The sequence below is a fragment of the Fundulus heteroclitus genome, chromosome 1, assembly GCF_011125445.2.
Source record: "Fundulus heteroclitus isolate FHET01 chromosome 1, MU-UCD_Fhet_4.1, whole genome shotgun sequence".
Lineage (NCBI taxonomy): Eukaryota > Metazoa > Chordata > Actinopteri > Cyprinodontiformes > Fundulidae > Fundulus > Fundulus heteroclitus.
Genome location: NC_046361.1, coordinates 32,770,513 through 32,791,126, shown reverse-complemented (window position 1 = coordinate 32,791,126; position 20,614 = coordinate 32,770,513). Strand labels below are relative to the sequence as shown.

The following is a 20,614-nucleotide window of genomic DNA, read 5'->3' as shown; positions in this document are numbered from 1 at the left end:
GACAGACTGTTCCCTACTTCAGCGAGAAGGGAGACACAGCCCGGCGGCTCTGCGAAAATATGCTGCCCCCTACCGGGCGGGAGGTGCGAGGACTGCGCATGTTTATTTCTTTAGACTCAGATTCGATATGTTCGGTATAAATGTAGGGCCGTAAATGTGAAATTGCAATATGTGCAAGCGTTTCTACTCAAATGTTGTATCATATTTTTATTTTTTATTTTTTTACAGTCTCTAAAAAATGTCATTTACATGTAGTTGCAAACTGCACAGTGACACAGTTGGAAGCTCTGTTGCCTTGCAGTATGAAGGTCCTGATCTCACAGTGGATAAATTCACGTGTCACATCAGCTCAATAATCAAAAGAAGGTGCCAAAAGGAGGAAAAGATGCATGAGGTATATACAGTGCATCCACATATATATATATATAGTGGATCGAGAAATAAAAAAAGAAAGAAAGCAGAGATTTAAGATGACTCATGTACATTTAAAGTGACTTATATACATATTCTACTCAAATGTTGTATCATATTTTGTTATATTTTACAATCTCTATAAATTAAATTTACGTGTAATTGCAAACCGCATGCTGACACAGTTGAGAGCACTGTTGCCTAGCAGAAGGAAGGTCCTGGGTTCAGAGCCGATCCCTGTACATTGTTAGATTCTCTCTGGGTACTCCTCCCACTTTCCAAAAACATGCTGGTGCCAGCTGCCTTCTGGAAGGGGTGAGCTGCACTGGACTGGGGCTTTCCTCTGTTCTTCTTTGGGATGGGGGATGCTGCTATCCCTGTGTTGGTCCTTCTTGGGCTCCTGTGCTCTGGCGGCCCTTTCAGACGGTCTGGGATTCTGGTCTCCCCTGTGTTTTCAAGCCTTTATTTCTGTTAATTATGATGGATTTCTGCTTGAAGGCGATGAAGACACGACGCCTCAGATTTGAATATTACATCTGACCATCCAGCCATCCATCTTCTAACACGTCTATCCCCTGTGGGGTCACGAGGGGTGCTGGTGCCTATCTCCAGCTGTCAGTGGGAGAGAGGCGGGGTACACACTGGACAGGTCGCCGATCTATCGCAGGACATACATCTGACCAATAATTAAAAAATAAATAAATATTTAACACAGAAATGTTGTGTTTAATACCCACTTAAAGGTTGTTGCATCTATCTATCTATCAGAATGCATTGATTTAACTTAGTTTTTATAAGATAAGAGATAAGATAAGATAAGATAAGATAGTCTTTATTGATCTCACAATGGAGAAATTCACTCGTCACATCAGCTCATACAAGGAGGTGCAGAGTAGGGAAGGTGCATTCAGTTATATACAGTGAATCTTTATATATACAATGGATCAAAAAGAATACCAAAAAAATACAAAAAAGGAAATAGGAATGGGCATATGATGTCTCATTTACATTCTTAGTGGTCTATATATATAAACATATATATATATATAAACATATATATATATATATATATATATATATATATATATATATATATATATATATATATATATATATATATATATATATATATACTTATATATAGACATATATCTATGCGCCTACATAAATACGTACCTACATACCTTTTAGTTTGCTTAATGACCTTTAACTTATATGATTTGAGTCAATAAATTGAACAAAAGCAAAGCTAAAATTGATTATCAAAAACTTATTTTTTACTCATGGCTCGTGTGGTCTCTAAAATTTCAAAGGTCTCTTTTGACCTTCAAAATAGTTGTCACCCTGGTGCGTATGGGTGTGTTACCCTTTCCTGCCACAAGGTGTCGACATTTCCACCCCCGAAAGCCGCCAGCGGACCGCCACGCCTGTAGGCGGACCAGCGCCATCGTCAGACCAGACGCTGCCTGGGTACAGACAACAACAGTGACGGACCGAGAGAGAGAGAGAGAGAGAGAGAGAGCGAGAGAGAAAGACCGCATTTAATTTTTTTTTTTTGCTTTCGGTTACGGGTGTAGTCTGAGAGGTGGAAATAGTAATTGCACTGCAGCTTTACCTCGAAGTTTTAGCCTCATGAAGGAGCTCCGTCCTGGCTGAGTTGGGAGATGGGAGTACTTAACATCGTAGACCAGGTAGGCTTGAAAGGAAAGCGCTCCGTGTTTGGATTGTGGCGCAGTCTATTTGCTGGAGATAACCTGCTCTAGTGCGCAACATGCTACGTATTCGCCGACCCGCTTCTAATAACTCCGCCGCTTGCTGCTGCTGCATGCTTCTTTTTAGATTTTGGCATCATGTGTGCAGCGTTTTGACCTGATTTTTTTTAATGTACGGTTTCGTTTTGTGGGGTTGGAAGCGAAGCCCGGACCGTAGTCTGGGCCGGGGCCAGCTCCGTAACTGCAGTTAGCTCAAGCCTTTTAGCTAGCTGACGTAAGAACCGAGAATGGGGCCTGCAGGCCTCTAACAGGGCTTGGTCTATCCACTGGGGAGAATAATGAAAGAAATGGAGAAAATTAGCTCCACATTTAATTAACTACGTCAAACGTTTAAAAAAAATCATAATTTATCATCATGCTGATGTCTTTAACCGTTTTATTATATTTGAAAAAAATGTGTTTTCCCTGTTATTGCGGCGGGTCAGATAGATAGAAATTAGCATATTTCGAGTCATCGATCCGGATTAGTTTTAAGAATTTTTTTTTACGGTATTTTAATTTAATTTTTTGCATCATTTTTCGCTGTAACTAAGGCGTTGTTTTCGTCTGTTTCAGCCTCCTCTGGTCCAGGCCATATTCAGTCGTAATACTGAAGAAGTTCAACTGTTATTGCACAGAAAGGAAGATGTCAATGCACTGGTATGTGTGAAAGTACAGCGAGCTTTTAAAGGGAGATCACAATGGCTGCCATGCAAATTAAATCCCCAGTGTTTACATATTGTGTGTGTGTGTGTTTTTTTTGTCTCTTTTAAATAGGACCAAGAGCGCCGCACGCCACTTCATGCTGCTGCCTGTGTGGGTGATGTCCATATTATGGACCTCCTCATTGAATCAGGTGATTTTTCTTTTTTCCTGCATTTATTCCAGACAAGAACCCAGGTACCTTTCTCAGACAAACGCCATACATGCTCTTTCTAAGACCGAATCCCTTTTCTCTTGCCCCTTGTTCTCTACCCTAACTCTACATGTCTAAGGGGGTAGGGGAAGCAGCTCTGATTTGAAAGACATTTCTTTGAACTGAAGTAACTTGCCTATAGTCCAAAATTCCCGTTTTTGTTGTGTTTTGCTTGCAGGTTTCTGTGGCTTTGTACTCATGGTGGAAATGTGTCTCTTTCAGGTGCCAGTGTAAATGCTAAAGACAACGTCTGGTTGACCCCGTTGCACAGGGCAGCTGCTTCAAGGAATGAAGTACGTGTCGGTTTGAAATCGTCCATTATCATTTAATTTTTGAATTAAATGCTCAGCTGCGGCTCTATCCGTAGATTATCCACTGAGATCTGAGTTCTAAATTATATGTAAACACATTAAATATAGAGTTTAGGGTATTTCTACAGAAATATAAAACAAAAAAAAATGTGAAACTTGATCTTAGGATTTATTTAGAAAAAAAACAATGATTTTTGTTACTGCTACCAAAATAAAATAATAGATTACTACTGTACAGTTAATATGTTGCCTGTAATATTTAAAAATTTAGAAGTGTAAAAATATATAGAATAAGTGTCCTAAATTTAGTGGTGGTTTTGATGTGGTTATTGCAGAGAATAGTGTTTATTTTTGCCATTTATTTCCTTATTTGGCCAGCATACACACGCTGATATTATTTTTCTCGTTAGTTGGGCTGCCTGTTCGGGTAGCCGGCCTGCAGTCAGGTGCCAAACAGACTCCTGCTTGTTTTTTTGGCTAAATGTGCTTTTCTATCAAAATAAAAGATCAAACTAAAGGGTGGTGCTCCTTTAGTTGTGTTTAGAATCACTTCTTGTCATCTTTTTTAAAAAAAATATGTTCAACCTGCGTTTCAGCAAGCTGTTCAGCAGCGTGCAGCAACAACGTGAGGCGAAGCACTCATTACTCTTTGCTCTATTCAGCCAGATAACATTTCTGCCGTTTTGTTTTCTCTCTCTCTCTCTGGCATCTCATATAACCCCAGTTAGGGCTGAACAATTAATCGCATTTTCAATATAATCGCGATTTAAAAAAAAACGCAATTTCCAAATCGCAGAGTCTGCAATTTTTGGCTATGTAACAATTAGACACGTCTATTAGGTGTTGGTAAAATGTTTAAAGTGGGTTTGCCTCCACATGGAAGGGAAGACAGTTGCAGCAGTGAGATAATCTAATTTTATTACCTGTTTTAGAGTTTATATAATCATACATAGCATTAAGTACAGGTCAATCAGTTTAATACATAGACTTGCTTGTTGGTTGCACTTTATGTTCAACAAGGATCGACGTCCAAATCAATTAAAAGCTGTTCTCTTGAATAATATTCTGATTAATAGAAACATTAAAAATTCTTGTTTAAAATAGTCCTTGTTTACAAACATCTTTATTTAGATGCCATTTTTGTCGCTTGTGGTTAATGCAGAGAAAAGTCAAAATTGCAATTTTGGTTGAAATATATTATAGGCAGAAAACAATCATTTCTGCACCGAGTTTAGATGCTGTGGGTCTTTTAGCAACTAATCTGCACAGCGAGGAAACAAGTTGATATGTTTAAAAAGAAATGATAAATTAAACTGGGAAAAAAAATCACATTAAATCGCAATATTAAGAAAAAAAATCGCAAATAGATTATTTTCCAAAATCATTCAGCCCTAACCCCAGTAAACTCTTGCAAACGTAGGACGGAAAACCGTTTAAGACCTCGGTAAACCTTGACACCAACCCAGGCCTGGCTGTGGGTGAATAGTGCAAGCTGTAATAAACGTATTAATTTAGTGAAAACCTTAAACCTCGGTGGCTCTCTTCTCTTCAGAGGGCAGTGGGTCTTCTGCTGAGGCGCGGCGCTGAGGCAAACACTCGGGACAAGTTCTGGCAGACGCCGCTACATGTGGCCGCTGCCAACCGCGCCACCCGCTGCGCAGAGGCTCTGCTGACCCAGCTGAGCAACTTGAACATGGCAGACCGCACCGGTCGCACTGCCCTGCACCATGCAGCTCAAAGTGGTTTCCAGGAGGTGAGACTGCAAGGATTAACCTTTAACCTCTGCAGATGCTCTTCACAGTTGAACAAAAATCTCAATGTTAATTTCTCATTTCTTTTTGGTCGTCGAACAGATGGTGAAGCTGCTGCTGAACAAAGGAGCCAACCTGAGTGCCATTGATAAGAAGGAGAGACAACCTATCCACAGTGCTGCTTATTTGGGTAAAAAAATAGTTTTTATTTATCACCATGATTGCTATTTAGATGTTTTTATCTTCATAGTTAGGTTTCTCCAAATAAAGAGCAGCAACATGTAAGGAAATGTGATGTGAGAGGGAAAGACATACCAGTAAACATGTCAACCAGGCTTTTTCTTGGAGTCTTCTCTATTGCTAGATATTTACTGTAGATGAAATATAAAAAAATTTTTTTTTTTTGCCTTTTGGGATTTTTACAGGACATTTGGAGGTTGTGAAAATGCTGGTATCCCGTGGCGCTGACAAGAGCTGCAAAGATAAGCTGGGTTATACACCTCTCCACGCTGCTGCTGCCAGTGGTCACATCGAAATTGTAAAGTACCTTCTGAGGATGGGAGCAGAGGTGAGAGGTTATGCTTTTGTATTCAAAGTGTTTGTATATAGACTTAACTAGTCAATTTACCTCCTTTTAAATTCTTCCTCGTTTAAAGTGTGACGCTTCGATTGTGTTTCATGGTCAGATTGATGAGCCCAACGGCTTTGGGAACACTGCGCTCCACGTGTCCTGCTACATGGGGCAGGAAGCCGTGGCTACTGAGCTGGTGAACCACGGAGCTAATGTCAACCAGCCCAACAAGTGTGGCTTCACCCCTCTCCACCTGGCTGCCGTCTCCACCAATGGTGCCCTGTGCTTGGAGTTGCTGGTCAACAATGGGGCTGACGTCAACCAGCAGGTTTGGAAACAAACGCTTTCATTTTTACAGATGAGCTCAGTGTCCACAGACTTGGATCCAAACTGAGAGAGCAGTGAGATCTCGAGTATTTGATATTAAATTGTCACAATACATCTAGTTTAGAAAAAGTCTTGACAATTAAGTCTACTTTTTTTTTTTTTTTTGCCGTTTCTAGTTGCATGCAGGGTTCCCACGGGTCCTTGAAATCCTTGAAAGTTTGTGAATCTGAAAAAAATAAATTCAAGGCCCTTGAAAGTTATTGAAAACAGCCAAAAGAACACCTTGTCCTTGAAAGTCCTTGAATTTTTTTGTGGGGTTGAAAGTTCACACGGATGACTACTCATATGTCATTATTTTACTACCACACAATCTTTTAAAATATGTTAATTCCGCAGACTTTTGATTTGCAAAAGTACATTCGCTCTTCTTCGTTAGTTGGTAGGCTACGGTTTAGGCCTACGTGCGTCCAATAGGTTACGTTCACGCAGTGTTGCCAACTCAGCGACTTTGTCGCTATATTTAGCGACTTTTCAGAGTCAAAGTCAAAAACTAGCTTAATCAAAGATGAAAGTAAGTGAAACAAATTGATATAATTCTGAACATCTCAATGCTGCACTTTTTTCCATAAAATTCCATGAAACGGTAGGCTAATGTACATCTTATATGTAATGTAGTATGGCATAGCCATGTACTGTGGATATAAATGTAGGCTATGAATATGATCAATATCAATGTAGGCTATAAATTAAGTCTACTTTCTTGCATTGCTTCTGACCTAACAACTTCTATGCCGTTTAGTCTTATTAAATTTGCATTGTATTAAAATATGATAACCTATTAAGCGGTCACAGTAGGTAAATGCCGCCACGTGTGGTCCTTGAATTTGAGGAAATTGGTCCTGGAAAGTCCTTGAATATGATGTTCACCAAGGTGTGGGAACCCTGTGCATGATGTATAAGACAAAACCAATTTTTTGTGGGCAACACTAGAAAAAAGTCTCATACAGAGCAGCTTAAGCTTTAAAAATTCAATTTCATGATTACTTTTTTTAGTACCTTCCAAGGACAACATATCTGATGAAATATTGCCTTTGGCGCTATGGAGTATGCCTTTTGTGTTGGGAAAAACACGGAAAATAGATGTACATTGCGACACCGTCTCTAGCCAAAGCGGAAGCGCGACAGCGGTCGCCATGATAAGTGCTGTGCGAATAGTGCAGTCAGTAAGGAAGAACGCACGTGTTTCCGTCACGTAATGATGTAGTTAAATGGATGGCGTGTGACTGATTCGGCTTTTAATTAGCAAAAATCAAGTATTGCTTTTATAAATGCATATTCTGGCAAAGTTTAATACCATCACATCCAAAATCAAGGCGTTCTCATAAACACAGAGGTGTCGGTGCGCCCACTGGGAGGCGTCATGTTGCGCCGCTATTTCTGATTTCAGAAGCCTAAAGGAGACAAACTCGTTTTCCCCATCTGTCTCCTATATGAAGACGTTCTGTCCGTGGAGGAGGAATATAAACAAGCAAAGACGATCGTAGATCATTCCATATGCCGTTTTCTGTTGAAATGGAGGACCATCCATTATCTTCACCCAGTAAGAGGGAAGAGAAAGTAACCAAGAAAAGAAAAAGAAGTAATAACCAGGAGAAAACGAGAGGCTATATCGCCGTAGCTATTATTACCAGGCAGAGATAATTTATGACGGAGTGGGGATTTAGAACTGATGCAGAGGTTAACGCATCACAGAAACCAAAAATGTGCCATAAAGTCGCGCCCTAGAGGTTGGGAGGCATATCGATATTGAAAGCCAGAATATTGATATTAAATTGTTTTTAAAAATATCAATATTCATCTTTGTATCAATTTTTTTTTTTTTTATGCACAGCCCTAGTTAATTCCATATAATGGGGAATTTGGGCTTTATGTTAGAAACAGAGCAGTGTAGTCTAGCAGCTACTCTGTCCTCCCAGCAGGCAGAGATAGCTCGGTTGTTTGTCTCCCTCTGTGTGTAAAGTGGAGTGGGGTGGGGGGGATATCAGCTGTGTTCACTGTCTGTAGTGCAGCAGCAAGAACGTGTCTCTTTACTCGTGTTTATAGTCGCCTTTTTAGAGCAAAAATAAATGACTGCACGTTCAGAAACGAGCCCAAAAAAAACATTACTCACAGAATTTACAAGCAACTTTAGAAAGAAAAAAAAAGTGGACGGAGCCAAAAACCGTTTCACACGATAACCGTAATTCATGTAGCGCAGCGCTAGATGGGTAAAAATCTTATACACTGAGGCTTTAACGGCTGTCCGAAATTGGCACAGCAGTCTGAAGCTCCTTTCCTCGTCATGATAGAGTTCTTACTGTTGACCCTGTGAAAGGTCAAGGAGCAGGATTTAGATGTTATTAAGGATATTTGAATGGAGCCACAGTCACAGGCGCTTGTTTTCCAGGAAAGGGAGGAACTCAATTCACAGGGATTCTGCTCTCAAGCAGAAGGGTTTCCGCTACATATAATTAATCGTGGCAGACCGCCACTGCAAAATAAAAGCCACCACACCTTCAGAAGGATTTAAAAATTATAAAATAATTAAAACAACGAAAAGCATGTGAGAGATATAGCCTATATTATTTATAGCCTATATTTGCGCACTTATACTAATATTAACCATAATTAGAGTTCGTAATGAATTTAAATATAATGAAATTTAAAATGTACTTGTAGGGGCTAAGCCGACGCTTAAAGCCACTGGAGTGTTTTTAAACCGGAATCTTATGGTTGACGCGCATTTGCTGCGGTCAGATGGTAAACAGGAAATGTCCAGACGCTGTTCTTGCAGTCAAAAGCCGATTTATTTCCATTTTTTTTGCTTGTTTATAAAACGAAAGATGATACAAACGTCCAGCTGTGTGTTGATAGTGTTTCCCGGCCAAGCGGTCAAAACCGATTTGCCTTTTCCGGTGAAACACACAATGTTTTGTTTCTTATATAGACTTTATACATATTGGCTTCTACATAACTTTTATTTTGAAAAACCAACACCACCTGCTCCTTCCTGTCTGGCTGCTAAGGCAGCTGGCTAACAGCTCCCACAGTGCACTGCTCTCAGGAGGGAAGGAAAACCAGAGGTGACAGTCCAGTGTTGCCCATTTAGCATCTTTGTTGCTAAATTTAGCCACTTTTCAGACCCCTGAAGCGACTTTCTTTTAAAAAGCAACTAGCAAGAACTCTAGCGACTTTTCCTGTCTTAATGGCGACTTTACCAAAAGCACCAGTCGTTCTGGAGTCACTGGAATGAGGCAGCAGCGAGAGTTGCCGCTGGAGTTCCTGCTTCCCTCAGCGTTGTCTGACAGGCACACCAGCCTGCTGCTACCTCATCCTGAAAGCCCCGCATGCAGTCAGGAGAGCCTCTGTTGTTTCATTGCAAAAGTATCCTGCCCCCATTTTAAAGCAGGATAAAATGTTTAATACAGTTTTTATTTTTTCTCTGAATCTGTTGCACTAAAACAATTCCCTGAATATAATTCACACGACTTCAATCCCTATTCACCTCGTTCACTTTGTGTCTCTGCACTGCAAAAATGGAACTAAAAATAAGTAAACTTTTCTTAAAATGAGTGTATATGTCCTTGATTTGTGCGGGTAAATAAGACGATCAGCCAATGGAATGAGATTTTTGCACTTAAAATAGGAACAACTAATCTCCATCATCTTATTTCAAGTGAAGGATGGCTAATTATCAGGGTCAAAATACTCATTCCATTGGCAGATAATCTTATTAACCTGCTCAAATCTTGGACAAAAACACAAATTTTAAGAACATTTCTACTTATTTTTAGGTTTGTTTTTGCAGTGTGATAGCCTTTGTTTTGTTTAAAAAAAACAGTTTATGTGCTGTGTATTCAGACCATGCATAAACAATTTCATAAGATTCATTTGTAGATCCTAACAAGTTTATATACTCAGCTGGTCCCGTAGCGTGGGCATGGGAAGCGAGGTGTTGAAGTGTAACGAGACCGGTCAGATTAGTAGAACCGAGCTGCATAGTTTTATCAGGAGTGTCAACACTTTGGAATAGAACATGATCCTAACAGGTTGCCGGGGGCGGTTGCCAACTACTCGGCAAGCAAGGTCGCTATTGGCTGTGCTAAAAGCCGCTAGATGACATCATCACCAATTAATATCAAATTTAACCAGAAGACAGTTATTGGAGGCACACACAGCGGACACGGTGGATAAGTGACTGGGGCTGTGAGTGATTCAGATGCAGGGAATTATTTTAGTGCAACAGTTTAAGGGGGGAAAAAATCCTGCTTTGTAATCCAGGGCGGGATAAACGGGATTCATGATTAATTTGCGATGTGGAAACGGAGTGGAGTCTCCTATCTGCTCTGGCAGTTTTGTATCTTTAATATTTCTGCCATGCTGCCTGCATACTAGGGTCGGATAATAACAACATATATCGATTGATAGATGTTTGGTGTGATAGAAGAAAAAGGGTCAATTAAATATTTATTAGAATAACAGTTTTCCTTCCTTTTGCATTCTAGCCTATCATGTAGGTTAATATTACAGTCATTACATCCTCCCAACCAATCACAAACAGACCCAGGAACGCTCCCGTCTCCAAGCTCCGCCCCTTCAGAGTTCAGAGAGCACGTGTTCTTTTTCACTTCTAAAAACTTGCAGTTTTGTTAAAAAGTTGTTTGCATAAAGGTTTGAATTTAGTGTTCGTGTGTCTTTATCTAAAAATACATCCTTAAATCAACAGCATAAAACAGCCAGGGCTGCACTTAAAATGCATGTTTTGAATTTTTTCATAATTATCGCTATCGATTAATATGGTTTCTATTTTAACGATTCCCCCCATCTCATCCAGCCCTACTGCGTACGTTTCCCTCTCTTTGTATCGGAGTCAAATAACGATATGTTGATTTAAACTGTTTTAGCTACAGTTTATGCATCTTTTATCCTATTCCTCACTGTCATCTTGCTGGAGACCATGCTTTTTTTTTAATCATATATTTTGTTCGGGAACATTTTTTTTAAAGCAGCAAGTCTTAGGAGAAAGCTCTGCTTGCAGACTTTTATTGTAAATTGTAACTTTGCGCATTCATCAGTCAGACATAACATCAATGCCACTTACAGGTGATGCGAATAACCAGTCAGGGTGCCAGTCTACAGTGGCAACATTTCAAGTAGTTTATGTAGACAAAGAGGTTCTTTTGATTTAATAGTTGAATGTAATAAGGACAATATGGTATTTTCAGCTGCTACCATTCACCACGTAAATTTCATGCGTTCTAACTTTTAGTATTAATGTTTTCCAGGTGTAAATAATGTTTTGAAACTTGACCCCAGAATAAATTAAAGCTTCAGGGGGGTTCAGTTCCAGATAATAAAGGTTCAGAGTAGCATTGTCAAAATATGCCTGGCATTACTTTATAACACAGTAGACCATACTCTAAAATGAGATTTATTTTTCCACAGTGGGGAAATTGAGGCATGACGGTGGCCAAACACAGTTACACACTAAATCTGTAATAAATTAAAAAAAAGCTAATCTAAAGTTTGTTCTTTCACAGCAGGAAAAGCTTTGTGGTACATTTTTTGTAAAAAAAAAAAAAAAAAGTGTTTTTCTTTCTTTCTTTCTTCAGAGCAAAGAAGGGAAGAGCCCCCTGCACATGGCAGCCATTCATGGACGCTTCACTCGCTCTCAGATCCTCATCCAAAACGGTAACTGGGACTTTTCTGTCCGACTGAACTGCAGGAATACTTTTTTTTTTTTATCCGTTCTCTGCGTTTGGATGTGGATCTTAATGCTCCCTCCTTTGACTTTGGTTTGCATCAGGTGGAGAAATTGACTGTGTGGATAAATATGGCAATACCCCCCTCCACGTTGCTGCTAAGTATGGCCATGAACTGCTGATCAGCACGCTGATGACCAACGGAGCAGACACGGCCAGGTATGGGGGGGATAAAACAACGTTATTACGCTGCAGCGCTGCAGTTGGCTGCATTAGATGCTGAATATGAAATAAAGCAGCAAGTTTCACTGAACGCGTTTTTTTATTTTACACATTTGTTTGTTTACCAGACGTGGGATCCATGGGATGTTCCCCTTGCACTTAGCTGTGCTGTACGGGTTTTCAGACTGTTGTCGCAAGTTACTCTCCTCAGGTTTGTTTATTTTTAAATATCTCCACTTCGGTTTACTTAATTGTTAAAATCCGTGTTTATATCTACTTTAACTCGTTTGGTTAATGTCCCTTCAGGTCAGCTGTATAGTATAGTTTCATCCATGAGTAAAGAGCACGTGCTATCGGCCGGGTTTGACATAAACACCCCTGACAACTTTGGGAGGACCTGCCTACACGCCGCTGCCTCTGGAGGGTACATAACAACCTTTCTGCACATTTTAAGAAAACATTTTGTCTGCGTTTGTCTTTTCTGATGACGATTTCTTTTTACAGAAACGTTGAATGTCTGAACTTGCTCTTAAGTAGCGGCACCGACTTGAACAAGAGAGACATAATGGGAAGGTGAGTTCTGCATCATCTCGTCTGGACCTTTTCAGACCATGAATCTTGGTATAATTCTCAGTCCTTGCCTAATTTCTTCCTGGCGTTCTCCCTGTAGGACACCATTGCACTATGCGGCTGCCAATGGGAGGTACCAGTGCACTGTGGCTCTGGTGAACGCTGGCGCCGAGGTTAATGAGCAAGACCAGACGGGCTGTACTCCCCTGCACTACTCTGCTGCCTCCCAAGCCTTCAGCAGGTAGGAAACCTGTTTAGATTTTAATCTTTGCTTTTTACCCCCTAATAAGGACAGTACGGAGCCCCTAAAGGGACATGGAGGGGAAAAAAACTATTGCGAGATCTCGCAATGTTTTTGCGAGACCTTGCAAAAGGTTTTCCTACGTCAACGAACCGGAAGTGAAACAAACGGCCTGATCCACACTCATTACTGGTTAGTCACCACATGGTTGTTTGCCAACCACCATTAAATAGAAAAAGAAGTTGTAAACAGACACAAAACAATGGAGGCGCAAACACGTCATCCATGGGAGAAGTTTATTGATTTCTATTTTAGTACTGGCCTGACATATAAAGACATTAAATCCGTACTTGGCTGCAGACATGGACTTGACATTAGTGAGAGACATTTTAAAAGATTTAAAGAAAAAGTTTTCCTACGTCGGTGAACCGGACGTAAAACAGACACACAACAGTGGAGGTGCAAAGTAAAAAGAATAAAACCATAGACATAATCTAAGAGTAGACCCCGCACTGACTGTCGCGGCGTAGGAATTACGGCCGCCATCTTGGGGCGGTCGACCTGCTACCCTAACCTGATAATTAAAGCTGAACACACTAATAATACCATAGCACTGGGTGGTGTATTTTTGTTTAAATCGACAGACTATTGACATCAGGGCTCGAGGGCTAACTTTTCACAAGTAAGATTAAAAGATATCGTTTATATTATAATGTTATTTTTTTAAAACAGAGATACAGGTCTACATGTCCAAGTTTTTGTGACTTGCATCTACTCCGTGAAGGCATCAGACCTTTAGACATTGGTGAATAATATATTCACCAATGAATATATTATTCAATAAATAAATATATATATATATATATATATATATATATATATATATATATATATATGACGTAGGAAAACCTTTTGCGAGATCTCGCAAAAACATTGCGAGATCTCGCAATTCAATTCAATTAAATTTTATTTATATAGCGCCAAATCATGAAACATGTCATCTCAAGGCACTTTACAAAGTCAAGTTCAATCATATTATATATATTGGGTCAGATTATACAGATTGGTCAAAAATGTCCTATATAAGGAAACCAGTTGATTGCATCAAAGTCCCGACAAGCAGCATTCACTCCTGGGGAAGCGTAGAGCTACAGGAAGAGTCATCTGCATTGTACATGGCTTTGCTGCAATCCCTCATACTGAGCAAGCATGAAGCGACAGTGGGAAGAAAAACCACCCATTAACAGGAAGGAAAAACCTCCGGCAGAACCGGGCTCAGTATGAACGGTCATCTGCCTCGACCAACTGGGGTTACAGAAGACGGAACAGAGACACAACAAGAGAAACAAAAAATAGTTAAGTCAGTCAAAAGCAATAGTTTTTTTTTTTTTCCCTCCATGTCCCTTTAGGGGCTCCGTAGGACAGTGACTTAAGCCAATTCAGAAAGTCCACACCAGCGGTCCTCAACTCTGATCCTCGGGGACGCGGTGTCCTGCAGCTTTTAGATGTGACCCTGATCTAAAACACCTGATTAAAATGGCTGAATTACCTCCTCAGTCCTGCTAATGACCAAATTATTTGACTCGTGTGTTGGAGCAGAGTAACAAATAAAAGTCGCAGGACACCGGCCCTCGAGGACCGCTGCTTGAAGCCTGGTTTATGCATATTACGTTGTTTTGGCTTCCACGCCCCTCCGCACAGCCAAAGGTTTTTGCACCGCATACCTGGGAAAATTTGTAACTACGCAAGAGCTCCTGCTGGCGGAGGTTCGTAAATATAGACTAGAATTTATCATTCGGCGCAAAAAAAATCACTGTGATCAACGAGTTACCGATTCCAGAACAGAAAGCTCCATCACTCTTGGAAGAAAGTAAGAGGCTTACATGTTGGAAACAGCTGTGTTTTCTACTTCTACTTGTAGTGGGGTGTAGTACGCTTGGCGTAGGAGCGGAATACTGCCCCCTAGAGTCTAGGAGAATAGTGCTACTTCAGAGGAAGAGCAGCACGGAGCATAAATGCTGCAGACGTTGCATTTCAGAGCGGAACGTACGTGCATAAAGCAACCTTCAGACTACCACTTATCGCCTACGTCAAGTACGTGTTTTAGCATTTATCATTTATTTTAAATGCCTTGATGTTTGAGGGCAATATAAAATGGTCAGTAAAGCTTCTGTCCACGTGGAAACCTCCTGGTCAACATAAGCTAACGCTAGCTGTTATCAGCTTCGGTACCCGCTCAGCACAGTCACAAAGCTGTCTGTACTGAAACAGTAATTTCCCTCTGGGATTGTTAAAGTATATCTGATTCTGCCTCAGTAAAATGGCGATAGGGTTCGTTTCACTGATACTAAAGGTAGCTCTTTCACTAACAGCTCTAATTTTACCTTGAACCTTTAGCAAACGGTGCTATCATGTTACGTCTGTTGCCTCCTCTGGGTGCCACGGTCTGCAAGGGCGTTCCCGTTTAATCCTTTTTTTTTTTTGGCTTAGGGTGCCATGTGACAGAACAACACAATATAGCTCATAATTAAGCGGGTAATGTCTAAATTCTGTACATATACTAGCGCTTCTCTAGTCATACCGACCACTGAAAGCAAGCGCTTTACACCAGAACCACATTAACCCAATCGCACGCATAAAAGAAAAACTTAAAAAAAAAGGTCTAATTTGCAGTTTACAAGCCACATAGGGGACAATGCTCTTTTATTTTATTTATTTTAGAACCATGCTCTGTTCTAAAATAAAGCGGCGACAGCAGCGGTCGTGCATTTACTGCAATTAGGGCTATAATTCACAAATTGGACTCAAGAGCATTGTTGTGTCAGATTGCTGCGTATAAATGAATGTTTCATGAATCTTTTTTAATACGTAAAGTGTTTTCTCCTTTGCAGAAATGCTTGACACCTCATAATAACTTTTAACAAGTTTAACTTTTAGCTGTGAGGGGGTGGAAGTTTGTCCCCGCTGAGGAATTGTTAAAACGAGGCGAATGACACCATTTTCTGTGCGTCTCCGTTTTTTATTGTCCTGCATTCGGTCACTTGACCGGTTGAGTTGACGAGGCAAAGCTTTGCTCAGCAAACGTCTGCAAAAACTGTTCATCGTTGCTTTTCAGAACTGATCGTCATTATTCCGGGAACCATCAAAATACCGAGGATGAGACGAAGGAGTCGTACTTGTGAGTTTTCTCTTCCCTCTCGCCTGTCTCGTGTTTTTCCCCGGCGTAACTCCACTGGTCCCTAAACCAGTGGAGTTACGGACAGAAACCCGCTGAGTGTCGCTCTCTGCTGCTTTTTCCCCCACAGTTGCTTGGAGCATCTTTTGGACAACGGTGCTGATCCATCCATGGTCAACTCAAAAGGTTACAGCGCTGTTCACTATGCAGCTTACCACGGCAACAAGCAGAACCTGGAGCTGGTGGGTTTTCCTCCTGAAATGTGTTTTTTGTTCATCGTGCTCACTGCCAGCCTTGTTGGCTTTTCTGCAGAACTGCATCAGATCTCTGTGCCTAAGTTAGAAACTGCTGGTTTAAAGCTTTATTTCACACTGAGCTGTTGGGTGTTGCTCTCAAATAGACTCTTATCAGTGAGAATGCTATACAGCATTCTCACTTATTAAGTTCCTGATTTTCTTTATTATTATTATTCCGTTGGCGTCTAACTACTCCCGCATACTTCAACCGATTTCAACAATTTCAGTATCAAAACATTTTACAATATTTCACTTTTTGTGCGATTTTTTTTTTTTTTGCTGTTCCCATTGAAAACAATGCAAATTGATACAAATTCCTTCAAATTCTTAATTCTTTCAATTCTTCTAATTGTTCTAATTCTTCAAATTTTTTAAAATATTTAAATTCTTCAAATTCTTGAAATTTTTCAATTTTTTTTCGTTTTTCAAAAAATTTTTCACATTCCGTCACATTTTTTCACATTCCTCAAATTCCTTCAAATTTTTTCAAATTCTTCAAATTCCTTCAAATTCTTCACATTCTTCTATTTCTTTTAATTCTTAAATTTTTTCAACTTCTTTAAATCCCTTCAAATTCTTCAATTTTTTTCACATTCCTTCACATTTGTTCACATTCCTCAAATTTTTCAAATTCCTTCAAATTTTTTCAGATTCTTCAAATTCCTTCAAATTTTTCAAATTCTTCACATTCTTCTATTTCTTTTAATTCTTTTTTTTTATTATTATTTAAATCCCTTCAAATTCTTAAATTCTTTAAAATTCTTTAAATCTGATTTCAATGTTTTTCAGCTACTTTTTCTCTTCTGCATCTTCTGCTCAAATCATTCTGCAGATTAGCATTCTCACTCGCTGTTACGCAGGAACAGCTTTTTCTAGTTAGTTTTATGTTTGTCTCTTATTTCCTCTGCTGTAAAGTTATGTGCTTAAACCGCTGCTTGTGACCTTTTTTACAGCTCTTGGAGATGTCCTTTAATGCACTTGGAGACATAGAGAGCAGCATTCCAGTCAGTCCTCTCCATCTCGCTGTAAGTGTTGCGCAGACCTCTGGTTGCAGGAAGCCCGTTAATCTCAACTAAAACCAAGGCTGAGACTAATTAACCTCCTCTCCCAGGCTGATCGGGGCCACTGGCAGGCCCTGCGCGTGCTGACGGAGACGGCCGCCTACGTGGACATGCAGGACGCCGCCGGCCGCTCTGTGCTCTACCTGGCGGCGCAGAAAGGCTACGCGCGCTGCGTGGAGGTGCTTTTAGCTCAGGGCGCCTCCTGTCTGCTCAACGACAACCATCTCATGTGGACCCCAATTCACGTTGCAGGTATTGTACCCCGGACTGAAAGCTTTCTTTAGCGCCGTGTTTGTGTCAGTTTTATTCTTAATTTGTCTTTGCTTCTCTCTCTCTCTCTCTCCCGGGGAACCAGCTACCAACGGTCACTCGGACTGCCTGCGCATGATGATCGAATACGGGGAGGAGGGGGATCTCACCAATGTCACGGACAAATTTGGCCAGTGAGTTGTTTTCTTTAAAATGTAGTGTCTTAAGTTAATGCAATCTGGCACCCAGTCAGACGTGTACGTCTTTATCGAGGCAAATCACGTGTGGATGTCTAATTGTTTCAGTTAATCTCTGAGCTAAAGGATTAACCTCATTTTACTTGTTAAAGCATGAACTTTTTTTTCCCTTGCTTTTAAGCTGAAAAAAAAAAGTTAGGCCACCCTAACCTAACCTGACCCCAGCCAGATGTATGTCGCTCCGCCTAGCTTCACTTACATCCATCTGGGACATCTCCATAGGAATTGCCTTTATTTAAGGCTGGGCCTTATCAAAAATCCTTGCATATGATTGGATAAGCCACTTGTCTGTCATCTTTATCGACGCGCTATTTCAACCACTCACACCGAAGCCAACCCGTGACGCTGTGAGAGCGAAGCAGGAAAAAACAAATGTTTTTTTTATGTGTTTGCGGCTCTAGTGGCACGCGTTTTATTGACAGTGAGCTGACAGGAAGAGGGGGGAAGACAGGCGGCAAAGCGCCGCGGGTCGGAGTCGATCCCGGGCCGACCGCGTTGAGGACTAAAGGCCTCCTAACATGGTTCACGCTAACCGCTCCGCCCCGGAAGACAAAACTTGCCAAATCTGGTCGGGAGAAGGGCGAAAACATGGTTTCCACCAACAAAAGCCTTCAGAGCCGTTCTCTGATGTTCTTTTAATGAAACAATATTAGGTAGATTGGACAACACGGAAGAAATAGCAGCATCAATGTTAAAGCTTGCTTCCTCGATGCGAGCCGCCATTGTTGTCTGAATCAAAACAGTCTCACGGTCGCTTCTCCACTACGTCACATTTATGAAACTCCAGCCCTGCGTCCTGATTGGCCAGACCATAAAATTGGTTGGAGAAATCACTTTCTATGGGAGATGTCCCAGATGGATGTGAGTGAAGCTAGGCGGAGCGACGTCAATCTGGCTAGTGTCAGGTTAACCCTAACCCCCTAATGGCTAAAATTGAATCCTTTTGACTTTGACTAGGCCATTTCTGTCCCATTTCTCAGTTTTCTGCCAGATTTCACATGTTCCTCAAGCACTCTTTAGTTGATGGTAATGGTCGTGGTGAGTCCTGTGATGGTGAGCTGGGAGGGTCCTGCTGCAGCAAAAGGATTTCCCCAACCGTGACGCTTCTACCTCCATGCTTTCCTGTCCTGGGATGGTGGATGTGGTTCACACCAAACACCTCCTCCATTCTGCTGTTCGGATAAAAAACGCTTTAGACTTGTCTCTGTATGATCTGCCAAACTTCAGTCTGACCTTCATGGTTCTTTCAAAGAGAAAAGGTTTCCTCCTTGCACACCTCCCATGGTTTACTGTTCAGTTTGGATTTAAATGTCCACAAACATCTCAGGCAAACGCACAAACTTTCATAAGGTGTCACTTTTTTTTTTTTTTTTCACATGACCGAACCCTTTAAAACCCTTTTTGTGAAGCTGGTTGAACAAACCTTTATTGTTGCTTTTGTCCCCCATCAGAACCCCTTTAATGCTGTCTGTCCTGGGAGGTCACACTGACTGTGTCCACTTCCTGCTGGAGAAAGGTGCCCTACCAGACGCTAAGGACAAGAGAGGACACACGGCTTTGCACAGAGGGGTAAAATTAAAATGCTACATCAACAGAATTAAAAACTGGATAGACACAACAAGGGTTAGGTTTTACATGAAAGTTTGACTTTTTTTAATACTGGAATACTGAAGGTTTATATTGAGATGATTTTTAGATGATTGGCATCCCATATTGGAGGGGAGAAATCTGAATATTTTGACCTTTTTTTGGACACTTAAAGAGAAACCAATGGTTCAGGGATGGCTTAAGGAACTTAACAACTACTTTGTGGTGTTGACTGGTCCAGATCTCAACCTGTGAGATGAGCTAGACAAACCAGTCTAATCCATGAACACCCCACCTCGCACATTTCAGGGCTTACAGGATCTGCCGCTTGCATCTTGGTGCCAGACGCCAAAGCTCATTTTTACGGATCCAGTGGTGGTCTTATCAGAGCTATTTAGAAATAAAACACTGACCAACACATTATCAGGCAGGTGGTCATGATGTTATTTCTCGTCAGTGTTAGGGCTGAACGATGTTGGAAAATAATCTAATTGCGATTTTTTTTTCTTTTTCTTAATATTGCGATTTAATGTGATTTTTTTTTTCCAGTTTAATTTATCATGTCTTTTTAAACATATACAAACAACAAATCATTTTGTTTCCTCACTGTGCAGATTAGTTGCTAAAAGACCCACAGCATCTAAACTCAGAGCAGAAATAATTGCGTTCTGCCTACAATATATTTCAACCAAAATTGCAATTTTGACTTTTCTCTGCGTTAACTACAAGCAACAAAAATGGCGTCTAAATAAAGACGTTTGTAAACAAGGACTATTTAAAACAAGAACTTTTAATATTTCTATTAATCAGAATATTGTTCAAGAGAACAGCTTTTAATTGATTTGGACATCAATCCTTGTTGAACATAAAGTCCAACCAACAAGCAAGTCTATGTATTAAACTGATTGACCAGTACTTAATGCTATGTATGATTATATAAACTCTAAAACAAGTAATAAAATTAGATTATCTCACTTCTGCAACTGTCTTCTCTTCCATGTGGAGGCAAACCCACTTCAAACATTTTACCAACACCTAATGGACGCGTCTAATTCCCTAATTATTACAAAGCCAAAAATTGCAGACTCTGCGATTTGGAAATTGCGATTTTTTTTTAAATCGCGATTATATTGAAAATGCGATTAATTGTTCAGCCCTAATCAGTGTGTATAAAAAG

At 40.5% G+C, this 20,614-nt stretch overlaps 1 protein-coding gene across 1 annotated transcript in view; it reads left to right on the top strand.

Moving 5' to 3' along the window:
* The first annotated feature begins 1,886 nt into the window (after positions 1 to 1,886).
* The window catches only part of ankrd52a (ankyrin repeat domain 52a), a 40,043-nt gene continuing 21,315 nt past the window's right edge, over positions 1,887 to 20,614 (top strand). Inside the window, exons 1-20 of the mRNA XM_036141330.1 lie at positions 1,887 to 2,102; positions 2,739 to 2,822; positions 2,940 to 3,018; positions 3,301 to 3,371; positions 4,942 to 5,142; positions 5,243 to 5,330; positions 5,566 to 5,708; positions 5,827 to 6,039; positions 11,690 to 11,768; positions 11,884 to 11,998; positions 12,130 to 12,212; positions 12,308 to 12,425; positions 12,506 to 12,574; positions 12,672 to 12,812; positions 15,928 to 15,990; positions 16,118 to 16,229; positions 17,237 to 17,308; positions 17,395 to 17,596; positions 17,700 to 17,787; positions 19,302 to 19,419. Coding sequence (XP_035997223.1) covers positions 2,076 to 2,102; positions 2,739 to 2,822; positions 2,940 to 3,018; positions 3,301 to 3,371; positions 4,942 to 5,142; positions 5,243 to 5,330; positions 5,566 to 5,708; positions 5,827 to 6,039; positions 11,690 to 11,768; positions 11,884 to 11,998; positions 12,130 to 12,212; positions 12,308 to 12,425; positions 12,506 to 12,574; positions 12,672 to 12,812; positions 15,928 to 15,990; positions 16,118 to 16,229; positions 17,237 to 17,308; positions 17,395 to 17,596; positions 17,700 to 17,787; positions 19,302 to 19,419 — 2,166 coding nt within the window. The 5' untranslated portion in view covers positions 1,887 to 2,075. The remainder of the gene's footprint in view (positions 2,103 to 2,738; positions 2,823 to 2,939; positions 3,019 to 3,300; positions 3,372 to 4,941; positions 5,143 to 5,242; positions 5,331 to 5,565; positions 5,709 to 5,826; positions 6,040 to 11,689; positions 11,769 to 11,883; positions 11,999 to 12,129; positions 12,213 to 12,307; positions 12,426 to 12,505; positions 12,575 to 12,671; positions 12,813 to 15,927; positions 15,991 to 16,117; positions 16,230 to 17,236; positions 17,309 to 17,394; positions 17,597 to 17,699; positions 17,788 to 19,301; positions 19,420 to 20,614) is intronic.